The sequence below is a fragment of the Anolis sagrei genome, chromosome 2 (assembly GCF_037176765.1).
Source record: "Anolis sagrei isolate rAnoSag1 chromosome 2, rAnoSag1.mat, whole genome shotgun sequence".
NCBI lineage: Eukaryota > Metazoa > Chordata > Lepidosauria > Squamata > Dactyloidae > Anolis > Anolis sagrei.
The window spans coordinates 271,365,320-271,378,317 of NC_090022.1; the positions used below are offsets into that span (position 1 = coordinate 271,365,320).

At 43.1% G+C, this 12,998-nt stretch overlaps 1 protein-coding gene across 1 annotated transcript; it reads left to right on the forward strand.

The window, feature by feature from the left end:
* The first annotated feature begins 283 nt into the window (after window positions 1–283).
* On the forward strand, window positions 284–12,503 carry PLK2 (polo like kinase 2). Its single transcript, XM_060761512.2, has 14 exons — window positions 284–682; window positions 2,693–2,800; window positions 2,991–3,107; window positions 3,311–3,440; window positions 3,712–3,799; window positions 4,952–5,047; window positions 6,162–6,360; window positions 6,480–6,627; window positions 7,094–7,191; window positions 8,709–8,829; window positions 9,230–9,470; window positions 9,561–9,690; window positions 9,783–9,893; window positions 11,751–12,503. The coding sequence occupies exons 1-14, from the start codon at window positions 419–421 to the stop codon at window positions 11,940–11,942; spliced, it is 2,043 nt and encodes a 680-aa protein (XP_060617495.2). The 5' UTR covers window positions 284–418; the 3' UTR covers window positions 11,943–12,503.
* The last annotated feature ends 495 nt before the right edge of the window (window positions 12,504–12,998 follow it).

Genomic DNA, 12,998 nt, shown 5'->3' on the forward strand with positions numbered 1-12,998 from the left:
GAGTGTGGTGGAGGCTCCTTCTTTGGAAGCTTTTAAACAGGGGCTGGATGGCCATCTGTCAGGGGTGATTTGAATGCAATATTCCTGCTTCTTGGCAGGGGGTTGGACTGGATGGCCCATGAGGTCTCTTCCAACTCTTTGATTCTATGATTCTATGACTTGCTCAGATTTCGTAGAGTTAAGGTTCCGGGGAGGGGGCGGGGCCTCGAGCACCGCGTATTGTGACGTCACGGATTCGAAGGCGGGGCTTTCCCCCGGCGCGATATAAAAACTCCCGCGCAGCCCTTCGCTTGGCACTGCGAGGGAAAGGAACGGGCCAGTTGGGTAGGCAGGTCCGGGCGGAGGGAAAGGCGAGACGAGTCTTCCTCCTTCTCCCTCAATCACTCTCTCTCTCTCTGCCTCCGACGCGGCGGCTGCGATGGATTTATTGCGGACTATCGCTTACCAGCCGGCCAGCAGCGGGAGCAACAGCAGCAGCAGCACCGGGAGCAGCGGCAGGATGGCGGAGCAGGCGCTGGGATTGGGCAAGGCTTCCCACGGGGAGTCGCGGAGGAAGAAGGCGGCGGGCGCCTCCCTGGCCGAGCCCGCCGAGCACCACCCGCACGGCACCACCGAGATCTCGCGGATTATTACCGACCCCACCACGGGAAGGCGCTACTGCCGGGGCAAAGTGCTGGGCAAGGTAAAACGCCCCCACCTGCCCCGCCACCGTGTGTGGAGTTGCTGGCTCTGGAGAAGCCCACCGAGGGGGGGGGGATTCAGGCGCTCTGGCACCGCCGGGATTGCAGTTGGCCCTCTCAGGAAGACAAGGCTCCAGAGGCTGTAGCATTACGAGCCCCTGTGATTCCATGGCAGGTGAAGCGGGGCCAAAAGGCATGAATTCTGCAGTGTAGATGCACCCCATTGTTCTTGTTACCAGACTCACTGCCTCGTTTGGGCATTCCATGCACATACAGACCTACACACTCTCTTCTTTCCTTCCTTCCATCCTTCTTTCCTTCCTACCTTTAATCCTTCCTTCCTACCTTCCTTTCTTCCTACCTACCTTCCATCCTTCAGTCCACCCTTCTTCCCTCCCTTCTTTCCTTCCTACCTTTAATCCTTCCTTCCTTCCTTCCTTTCTTCCTTCCATCCTTCAGTCCACCCTTCTTTCCTTCTTACCTTTAATCCTTCCTTCCATCCTACCTTCCTTCCTAATTTCCTTCCTCCCTTCTGCCTTCTTTCTTTCTTTCTTTCCTTCCTTTCTTTCTTGCCACCCTTTAAGCCTCTCCATCTCATCACAGCCTCCATTTGACCCCTTCCCATCATTCTTGCTCTCTCTCTTTAAAAAAGAAACTCATTAGGATAATTAATGATTGGATGTGGGTATTCATGAATATCCAACCTGCAGTTTCTAGGCGCAGGTGGCTCCTCTCTCTGCTCCTTGTGTTTCTCTCTCATTTTCATTTCACTGCTTGAAGGCAGTTCTTGGAGCCATCTCTTGCCAGTGGACTTGGCTCAGGTGGACCTGTGGAGAAGGTGGCTCCCCAAAAGAGGTCTATGCAGCCCACAGGTTACATGGAGAGCAGGCATGGGCCAACTTGGGCCCTCTGAGTGTTTTGGACCTCAACTCTTACCATTCCTAACAGCCTCAGCTGAGCGGGGAAAGGAAAGGGTGTGAGGCTTTTAGGAATGGTGGGAGTTGAGGTCCAAAACACCCAGAGGGCCCAAGTTGGCCCATGCTTGATGTAAAGCAAATAGAGAGCATGCATGCCATCATACAGAATGAATACAGCCAGGGCAGTGACAACAGCCTTGTTTGCCTCCTTTAGAGACCCTACTTTCATCCCCTCTCCCCAAAATGGCTAACATCATTTTTGGACAACCAATGTCCAAAAAAGAAATTGAACACACACAACTTGAAACTGTTGGAATGACGAGAGTGTACTTACGATCTTGACTTTATAATTCATTATATTTACGGCCATATTTTTCAAATTGCCAGTTCCCCCCTCCAGAATTAACCCCCCCCCTCAAATATATATATATATATATATATATATATATATGAGAATGTCTTTAGAAGGAGCAAATACTGCTAATATGTATATAACAGTACCCCTTTCCCCCACCCCACCACGGAGGCCACTACTGCATCCCTAGGTGGTGAATGACAAGACCAGCCCTGAATATGGCTGTTTGATTCCCATTTCTCTTTCTTGCTGCATGCACTTGCAGCAGACAGCTGTTGTCTGCTGCACTTTTCCTTCTGTGCACGGGGCGAGGTAGGCAATTGTGTGTCACAAAAGGAAAAGGATGAATGTAGAAAAACAGCCTGCCTTCCTATGGTTGTGATGACCATCAAGGGAAAAGTGGATGGCTATCCTGGTATAGGCATTTAGCCCATTCTAGCTAGGCTTTGTTCTGATTGCAAGAGATGAGGCTTGAATTGTTTTATCTTTATAGTCCCAGAGTCTTGCCTCGGTGATAAAGCCCTGGTTTGTCAATTCTTGAGCCAACGATTAAGACCGTTCCTGATTCTCACAAAATGGCTTGGACTCATTTTTCATGTTCTCTGTATTCCTGCCTTGGCTCATTGTGTGATTTCTCTGCCGACTTTCTCTCCAAAGCAGGGCAGGGGTGGGGAATGGGAGAAGACAGCTCCTTCCTGTGCTGTCACATCTAATATGCTTTGTCTGCCTTGTCTCTTCAGGGTGGCTTTGCAAAGTGTTACGAGATGACGGATCTGACGACGAACAAAGTCTATGCCGCAAAGATCATTCCTCACAGCCGAGTCGCTAAACCTCATCAAAGGGAAAAGGTGTGTGTGTGTGTGTGTGTTTTGGCTCTGATGACATGACTTTCAGGAATCCCTTTCCGTGCTTTGGCTGCCCTTCCCTTTTCCTCCTCCAGTGGTTTGCTCACGTGTAAACCCTGTCTTCTTCCCACCGCCTGCAGCCACCGGTGCCAATAATGCCTCTCTTGTTCTTCTCCTCTTGCATTTCCTCCAGATTGATAAAGAGATCGAGTTGCACAGGATGCTCAACCACCGCCACATTGTGCAGTTCTACCACTACTTTGAGGACAAAGAGAACATTTACATTCTCCTTGAGTACTGCAGCCGAAGGGTGAGCGTCAATTGGGAGAAATCCGGTATTCGCTCTCCTGGCGCTGGGAGCTAATGTGAAATGTTTAATATGTAAAAGGTACCTCCCATAGCTTCTCCAGGCAGTCCTTACCCCTTTCATTAACTCTAGTTTTCTACATATGTGGAATCTTAGGTGTGCGCTCAGCCGGGTGACCTTATCTATTGTTTTTTCCTTCTCTCCAGTCTATGGCTCACATTTTGAAAGCGAGGAAGGTCTTGACAGCACCAGAAGTGCGATACTACCTCAGGCAGATTGTGTCGGGATTAAAATACCTTCACGAGCAAGAGATCTTGCACCGAGATCTGAAACTAGGTAAGGCGACAAACCCTTCCCTGAAAGAACAATGCTTTTCTCATAGACCTTGTGGCTGCTCAAACTGCACTTACGGGGATTAATTGATAGGATCAACATATTTTGCAAGGGAGTCCTGGAATGCTTGAGTAAGAGCATTAAGTACTCATTCATAAAAGAAAGAGCCGTTTAGCTATGTGCTGGGCTCCTTGAGGGACAAGCCTGCACATGTCTACTGCATTTCTGTGCAGCTCTGAACTCAACTGGCTTTCCTCTCTCTTTATGTCTGCAGGCAATTTCTTCATTAATGACGCGATGGAGTTGAAAGTGGGTGACTTTGGTTTGGCAGCAAGACTTGAACCATTGGAGCATAGGAGACGGTAAGCCTTTGGGAAGGAAAACATTTGCCTAAATGTTATTTCTACCACCATCTTGCTTTCAGGTTTCCTTTGAATAGTCTCTAGAGCTCTAATTCCTAGTTTGTTTATTTATTTACTGCATTTATATACTGCATTTCTTCCCCTGAGGAGACTCAATGCGGTTTCCAACATAATAATGGCAACATTCAATGCTGTACATACATGTGAAAAACAAGACACATAACTAGATTATAACATACAACTATTAATTAAAAACCTAACCATATTAAACATAAAACATAGCATGACATTAGAACATAAACATAAAATTAAAACATTGATAATACAATAACATTTATATTAGAAACCCATCTGTTAAACAACACAATTTAAAAACAGTTATTAAAATTACACCATTCAAAATAATAGCTGTAGAAGATGTTGGTTTTTGTGAGGTGTAATTATTCATTGAGAGAATCCAGTAGTTGAGCAGAATTTCCTATTGTGGTCTTTTGCTACAGGGTGAGCAAATTAGTGCTTTCCAGATAAGTGATTGATCTCACTCCTCTGGTACTTTAATAGAGGATTCCTGCAGTGGCATGGAGGTGGACTACATGCCATTGGAATCTCTTCCAGCTCTATGATTGTATATTGTACTGCAGTTCCTATCAGTGCTGGACAACTTTCCCAGTGGTGAGGACTGATGGAAGCTACCATCCAGCAGTACCTGAGGGACCACGTAATGCCTACTACTGGTTGAGTGGTCAGTTCATGCTGACTTTTTCTGCTTGATGCAATAGCACGTACAGAACACATTCAGAGAAAGTTAATATGAATTGTCAGCCCTGAGCTGCTATTATGGTAGCAGGCATCAGCAGTTACAGCAAAACTACAGTATTCTGTCTCTGCATAGTTTACTTCTTGCAACTGGCCTTTTGCTACCGTGTTATGAGCATGCCCATGACAAAGGATGGTTTTGAGCAACTTACTCATAGGATGGAATCTGACCAGTCTAAACTTATGGTCTCTTGATCAAAACCCAGGGACAAGTTAGAACATGCCCACTGATGACTAGATTGCCTTTAGTTTCATGAAGGCATACTTTTAAAGTTGAGAAGGCTGTTTATTGCTGTTGAATGGATAGATTTTAACTCTCTGTTGCATTTTTTTCAGAACAATCTGTGGCACACCAAATTACCTTTCCCCAGAAGTGCTCAACAAACAGGGCCATGGCTGTGAGTCTGACATATGGGCCCTAGGTTGTGTCATGTGAGTATCTGAAAAGTTTCGAACAGTTTTTTAAAGTCCATATAGGATACAATGCATAGCACCTTGATTTAGTAATTCTGCATCCTTACAAACGTTGTGAGGGCTAGAGCTGGTGCAAGACGTGGAAACTCATTCCTCTGAGAAATGGAATATAGAATGGAGCCAAGTCAGTGGTTCACAACCTTTGGGCCTCCAGATGTTTTGAACTTCAACTCCCACAATTCCTAACAGCCAGTAAGATGGCTTCGATCTCTGGGAGTTGAGGTCCAAAACAGTGGGAACCACTGTGAGATGATAGGATTTCTGAACACACAGTGTTGCTTAAGACTGGTCAAACCATTGGTCCAATTATTATAGTGTTCTCATGCCTAATAGGCCATGGCAGTGGTTCCCAGACTTTGGGTCTCTTACCTGTTTTGGCCCTTGATTCCCAGAAGCTCCAGCCAGCTTGGCCAGTAGTCAACAATCTGGAGGGCCAGATTCTAGAGCTCTTCAGAATTTCAGACATCCTTCTACTCCTCCATCCCCGCTTCCTTCTCTAAAAACCATAGACCTTTTACCTGATTGACAAGAATGGAATCCATGGTCTTCTGAATACAAAATTTATGCTCCACTGAGGAGTTATAGGCCCCTTCTAAAGTACTTCCTACTATTTGAACTAAATATCTGTTGACATGCGAATGCTAAATAAGATACCAAGACAAGGATTCTGTTGATGACTTATGCTTGTATCACAAGCCAGCCAGGCAAACAGTTGGTCTTTGAACTGGTTTGGGTAAAAATATCTCTTAAGACTTTCATAGGTAAGCATTTTTAAGGTTTTGCACCTGAGAAGACAGTGGATGCAGTTCCAACCTCTTCTCAGCAGTCCAGACCCTTTGGTTCTTTCACAATCTGGTGTGATGATGTTGTTTTAGTGTTTCACAATGCCAGCTCTGATCAGGATTTCAGCACTTATGGGAGCTTCCTCTGTATTTGACAGAATAGCCCTACGGCAGTGGCTTCAAAAAACCCACCAGTTTTTTTCGGAAGGAATAATTTGAGAAATATTGTTGGCTGGAGGCAATTTAGCAAGATTGAAATAATGAGATGAGTTTGTTTTTCTTTTTGACAGGTATACAATGCTTCTGGGAAGGCCTCCATTTGAAACAACAAATCTGAAGGAAACCTACAGATGCATTAGGGAAGCAAAATACTCCTTGCCATCATCTCTTTTGCCTCCTGCAAAGCACTTGATTGCAACCATGTTGTCAAAAAACCCCGAAGACCGCCCCACCTTAGACGACATTGTTCGGCATGACTTCTTTTTGCTGGTTTGTATCCTTTTCTTTTGCTTTTCACAACTCAGGGTGGTGGCAGTGGTTTTGCTTTGTGCCGTATACAGCCGCCAGCTTGTTTGACAGCCAGTTTTTAATATATCTTGTTCCCTCAGGGCTTCACACCAGAGAGGCTTCCAGCTAGCTGCTGTCATACAGTTCCTGATTTCAACTTGTCAAGCCCTGCAAAGAATTTCTTCAAGAAGGCTGCAGCAGCTCTCTTTGGGGGCAAGAAGGAAAAAGCAAGATATTTCGACACACACAGTAAGGATCTGTTTGTGACTAGGTAGAGATTTCTGCACACCTGCTTCTGCCTTGCAATGTATTTGTAGCAACACATTGGGGTGTTCAGTTGGTTTCCTTTTGGCTATGTGACAGTAGCAAGCACTTTAATTCTAAACTACTGCCACTTCTGAAGGCGTGTGGATGTTGCGTGCAGTTGCAGCCAGGCTTTGTTACAGAGCTGTCAACAGGCAACAGAGTCAATCTGGTCTGCCAACATTATTATTGGCCACATGCTGTCATTCCTGTTCTACCCACTCATTAATGGTGCTGCCTTGGTGATAATTGTATGTATTTCTCTGATCACCAAGAAAACTGGGTAACAATGGCTACAATAAAGTGAAGGCATATTCCCTGCTAGAAAATACAGCAGGAAATTTCATATACCAAGTGTATTAGTGGTGTGGCATCAAAGCTTACAATTTGTGCATTTCATTTTTTCCCTCAGATCGACTTGCTAAAGAAGATGAAGAAATATATAAGCTGAGACATGACTTGAAAAAGACCTCAATCACCCAGTTGCCCATTAAGCACCGCCTGGAGGAGGTAGGTGTGAGATGACCATGTAATAATCACCAGAGTCTGGGAAAGTTCTTTTTGGACTACAGTTTCCAGAATCCCCCAGCCAGTGTGCAAATTGTGCTCCAAAAATGACTCTACCAGGCTTTGGTACAGTTCTGGAAGGGTCTTGATTGTACTGCTGAGCAGAGTTTTGAAATGAGTGGCTAGCAAATCCTTCCACTCAGAGAGCTTGGGAATCATTTTGTGTCATGGATGTTGTGGCCTTTGACATTTGCCCGAGGGATCTCTGTGCTTCTGTTGACTCCAGAACTCATTAGCAGAAATCAGTGAGCATCTGTGTGTCTGTTCTCAGCACTACATTTATCCTTTGAGATACAGCTGGGTATCTCTTCTCATTCTTAGAAGGAGTTTTAGCTTAGGATAAATCTGTGATTGAAAATGTCAGTGTGCTCAAGCTTTATTTTTAAACACAGAAACATGCCCTTTGTAGCAGATGTGTAGGAATTAAGGACCTAGTAACCTAGACATTAGAAGGGGTAATATAACTTTCCTCCCCCATTCTTTACAATGACATACTTGACAATAATGGCAAAATGACAAAAAACAAAAACAAAAAACCAGATCTGAATGTCAAAGGAAAGAACTGCCTTGGATACTATCTCAGGAGAAAGACAGGATAGACATCCAATAAGTAAATTAGATGCTTATGAGTCGTTCATTGAACCACTTTCTGACATATTTGATTAAGCTCAGAGGCTAGCAAAATACTTTTTGGACTATAACTTCCTAAATTTAGCCAGCTCGGTTATTAAAGAGCTGTTGTCCAAAAAAGAGTAATTCTGCCAAATGCTGGAAGCTATAGCAGCTTTCTGGGTCTGATGCCCCCCCCCCCCCCCCCAAGATATCCTAGACTGCTACTTCTATGGTGCCATGATATCAAGACAAGATTATGAAAATGATAAATACATTTGGAGGACACCAGCTTGGTGGAGGTCCTGTTAGACAGCGAAATGGTACTCTGGTTGGAGTCAAGCAGGAATAGAATTTTTTGTTCTCAAGTACTGAGGAGATGAAGAGACAGAACATAGTGGTAGATTCTTCTTGAATGGGTCTTTCTGTATTTCTGCATAGAAATGAGCGGTGGTAAACCACCATCTGCTATCATGGCTGTAGAACAGTGGTTCTCAGCTTGTGGGTCCCCAGGTGTTTTGGCCTACAACTCCCAGAAATCCCAGCCAGTTTACCTGGAGACTCACAGGTTGAGAACCACTGCTGTAAAATGAATGGTGGCAATCATTGGTTGATGACAAAATGAGACAATGTAGCCTTGTTTTTCATGATAGAAATCCTCGTGCTGAGTTCATATGAAATACAGAGATGCACAATGAAACCCTTGTTTCTAAAATAATAAGCATTTCTTCTGATGAGATGTAACCACCATACACCTTGAATAATAATGTAGCAGTAGTCATTTGTTTTGAGATTTGTATCAAGTTGCTCCTGGCTATGCTTGGAATTTATATAGTGTTCTCTTTTTTCAGGAAATTCAGCCTCCTAGCCTCACTGTGGCCAAACCTAGTATACTGACGGAAACCAAGCAAATAGATGCTATCCGCATGATAGTTCGAGGGACTCTGGGAAGTTGCAGTAGCAGCAGTGAGTGTAAGTATGACACATGTCTTCTACTGTATCAACATATGCTGAGTAGGCGGCGAGTTTTTTTAGCCTGTACTTCAAGGAAAAGTGTGAAATAAACCCTAGGAATCCACATTCTATCCTGCCCCCTCCTTTTCTACCATAATGATGAGGTATATCAGTGGCAGATCTCAAATATGATGGGAAAAGTCACAAAACTGTCATTCTTTTCAAAAGACTCTTTAAAAATATTGTGTATACTGAAAAGGTTTTCTCCACATCCAATGCAGTAATCTGTAGTATAGCTTCTGTAGCTAGGATCCTCACACCATAATCTAGGAGAGTAATCAAAGGGAGCTTGATATGGTAGTCTTGTTCCCAACTTTTTTGTCAAAAACCATGAACATGCCTTCTTTCCCCCTCTCAGGCCTTGAAGATAGTACAATGGGAAGTGTGGCAGACACTGTTGCGAGAGTGTTACGTGGATGCCTGGAGAATATGCCAGAATCGGACCATATTCCCAAGGAACAGCTGACAGCCTCTTTCCAGTGGGTCACGAAATGGGTGGACTATTCAAACAAATATGGCTTTGGCTATCAGCTCTCGGACCACACTGTGGGTGTTCTGTTCAACAATGGTGCACACATGAGTCTTCTTCCAGACAAAAAGTAAGTGGCTGATATAAATCCATTGTGTCACCTAATGATTCCCCCTTTCTTCATCTTAAACCCTAACCTGTTGTACTTTTTGTTTTGCAGAACAGTCCACTACTATGCAGAGCTTGGCCAGTGTTCAGTTTTCTCAGCTACAGAGGCCCCTGAGCAATTCATTAGTCAAGTGACTATCCTGAAATACTTCTCTCATTACATGGAGGAGAATCTCATGGATGTAAGTTGTGGGGATGAAAGACTCTGAAGACTTTTATGGCTGACTTGATATAGCAAGCTGTGTTCTAAGCAACATGCTTTTTTCTTTTCTAGGGAGGTGACCTCCCCAGTGTAACGGATGTCCGCAGACCCAGACTTTACCTTCTGCAATGGTTAAAATCGGACAAAGCATTGATGATGCTCTTCAATGATGGCACATTTCAGGTATGCTGTGTTGCTTTTCAGCATCCTTGTTTGTGGACACATTTCCCTAGATGCATCCAATGCCATTGTGTACTAAGAATAAACTGTCTTAAGATGCTTCCTGCAATTGGATGCTTTAGCAGCTAGCATTCTTGCAATTAGACTGTTAAAAAAAAGACTGTCACATGAAGGAGATGACTGCTTACTAGGCATGTTGGCCAAAAGTGCAACTTCCACAAATAAAAAAGGCAACTTACAATTATACAATAAGATCAATAGGCAAAAATCTAACTTTACAAACTGAGCACAGCTTGCAATGATTTTTTAGGCAACTTTTTCTAAAATCAAGAAACCTAAATAAAAACAACGTACAATTGCACTCACATCATTTTGGTAATTATGGTCTAAATGCAACTTAGGCCATACGAAACACATCTGATCTTCTGAAATTTCCAGATTGAGGGCAGTAGTGAGTTTGGTTAGTACTTAGATGGGAGATGTCTAGAGGAATAGTAGACATCTCCAGATGAGACTAGAAAATAACCCTGCCTAAAGTCCTGGAAAGCCATTGTTGGTTATAGTTGACAGAAATGTAATGGATGGACCAATAACCCGAATCAACATAAGGCAGCATACCATATTCCATTTTATTATTATCAGATAGAGTAGACCCATTGAATCCTGGGAAATGTCTTAAGTTGACATTTTTTTTTTGAAGTTCTACTGAATTTCAGCAGTTGGCTTTTGGCCCATCTGTTCATGTTTCCACATGTAGGGAGCTTAAGGTTTCTTGTGACTCTTGGTGAAGCAGCTTAGTGTGCAATTGCTGGCAGAGTCTTGGAGAACAACCCAGTTGGGCTATGTTATGGTGGGTAGGTGACTGGCTGAAAACTAAAACACACACAGAAAGCAGTTGTGTGGTTTTGAAATCATGACTCATGAAGGAAATCTGAATTCAGTTTTTACAAAACTGGTCATCTCACAGTTGCAGTCTTTTGTAAATGAAATATGGCCATCTGTCAGTCACATGCAAAAAGACACTACTATGTAAAATTGCATCTATTCACCTGAAAGTAAACCTTATGAATGGCATTGTAGTGGGTCTTATTGTGTCTTACTGCTGGATTTGAAGAATACAACTTGTTATGAGCACTACAGTCCATTCGATTTTCTCTCATATTGCTGGAAAGACTTCTGTAGAGCCAATATAGATTACTTTGTGCTCTTGATCTACCTGCTCTGTGTTTTCAAAGGTCTGGAGAGTGTTATTCCTATTTATGAAAAGTTTTAAATGTAGACCATCAGATTATGCAGAATGAAGTCCCCTTCCTATCATGGGCCTTGCTTCCTCCAATCATACAGAAGACTTCTATCTAGGGGCCCTTTCACACAGCCTGATATCCCAGGATGTCAAGGCAGAAAATCCCACATTATCTGAGTGTGGACTCAGATAAACCAGTTCAAAACAGATATTGTGGGATTTTTCTGCCTTGATATCCTGGGATATAGGGCTGTGTGGAATGGCCCTAGCTCTTGAATCTGAGGAACCAAACAGATCTCATCCTTCTGTCAGATGTAATTTAGCATGACTAAACTCTTGACTTTGTTGTTAAAACTCAACCAGTTACAAAATACTCCTTAAGTGTTTACAGCAAGTACTTAGTATGCTTTCCTGTTCAGCAAATATGAATATTTAAGACAGGAAACATGGATTAAAATTCACTGAGCAAAGGCCATTTAGATCAGTCCACCCAGAGCAGGGCCTTGCAGAGAAAATTTAGCTGACAAACTCGAAGTACAATAACATGTGCAAAACATGCTCAGGTCTAAGAGGCTGAAACAAAATGCACTAAGCTACAAATCTTCATTTCTTGACAGGTGAACTTCTACCATGATCACACAAAAATCATCATTTGCAACCAAAATGAAGAGTATCTGCTTACTTACATCAATGAAGATAGGTTATCGACAACATTTCGCTTAACCACACTTCTGGTGTCTGGATGTTCATTGGAGCTGAAGCATCGAATGGAATATGCATTGAATATGTTGTTGCAAAGGTGTAATTAAAACAACTCTTCTAAAACCAAAAGGACTTCTCTTACTGAAGTCTACTGTGGAAGAGTTGAGAAGAGAAAGATGAATATGCCCATGCGTGAGAAATAGGGACTGGTACGAACACTTATCATCTTGTGTGCTGGGCTGGGACCAGACATGGAGCCTTTGATCGTCGTTGTTGGATTAATGGTGTGACGAAGATTTTTTTTGGAATGCAGATTTCTTTGTTTGTACCCTTCTGAAGGGGGAGTTGAACTTGAAGCTCCACAGCAACTTGTTGTGATGGAGGACTTAAACTGTGAATATCACTCGGAATTGGGAGGGAGGGACTTTTGGTTGTGGAATAACTGTAAGGGGGCAGCTTCTGGCTGCTTAACTGTGAACTATGGCCATACGTTTCCTCGTATTTCTTCCAAGAACTGATCACACTTGTGGCTGGCAAAGTGCATTCCTTGTTGATATTTTTTATTTATTACAGCCTAAAGTGAAGTATTTATTACACACATTTTTTTTGTAACTGTGATTTTTAAATAAACTTTTGTTGGCAATAAAGATTGGGGAAAACCTGAACAATGGTTTCGATATGTCTTTTCTGTTAATATGTACATCTGCTAGGTAAAACTGCTTCCCAGGGTCAATGAGGAAAAGGTATAAGATCTCACATTTGGTTCCAGGTGAAATTGATTCCTCAATCAAATGGGGTGGACTGAGTGTTGTGCTTGCATATCTTCCACCAACATGAGGGGATGCAGCTTTATTCGATTTATACAAAAATAGTGGGTATGGTTTGTAGCAAGTTTAAAATAGAGGCTCTTTTCATCAGAAATGTTTTGTAGGTCACCAAAAGTGCAACCTAAGTGAATGTATTGGTATACCTCACAACCTCTGAGGACGTGGATGAAATGTCAGGAGATAATGCTTCTGGAACTTGGCCATACAACTTGGAAAATACCGCAACCCAGTGATTCCAGCTGTGAAAGCCTTTGACAATTTATTGGTACTTGATTCTGAGAGAAAATGCAGAATTGCAATGCACTTCAACTCTCACAGCATCGCTTTTTGAGCTGT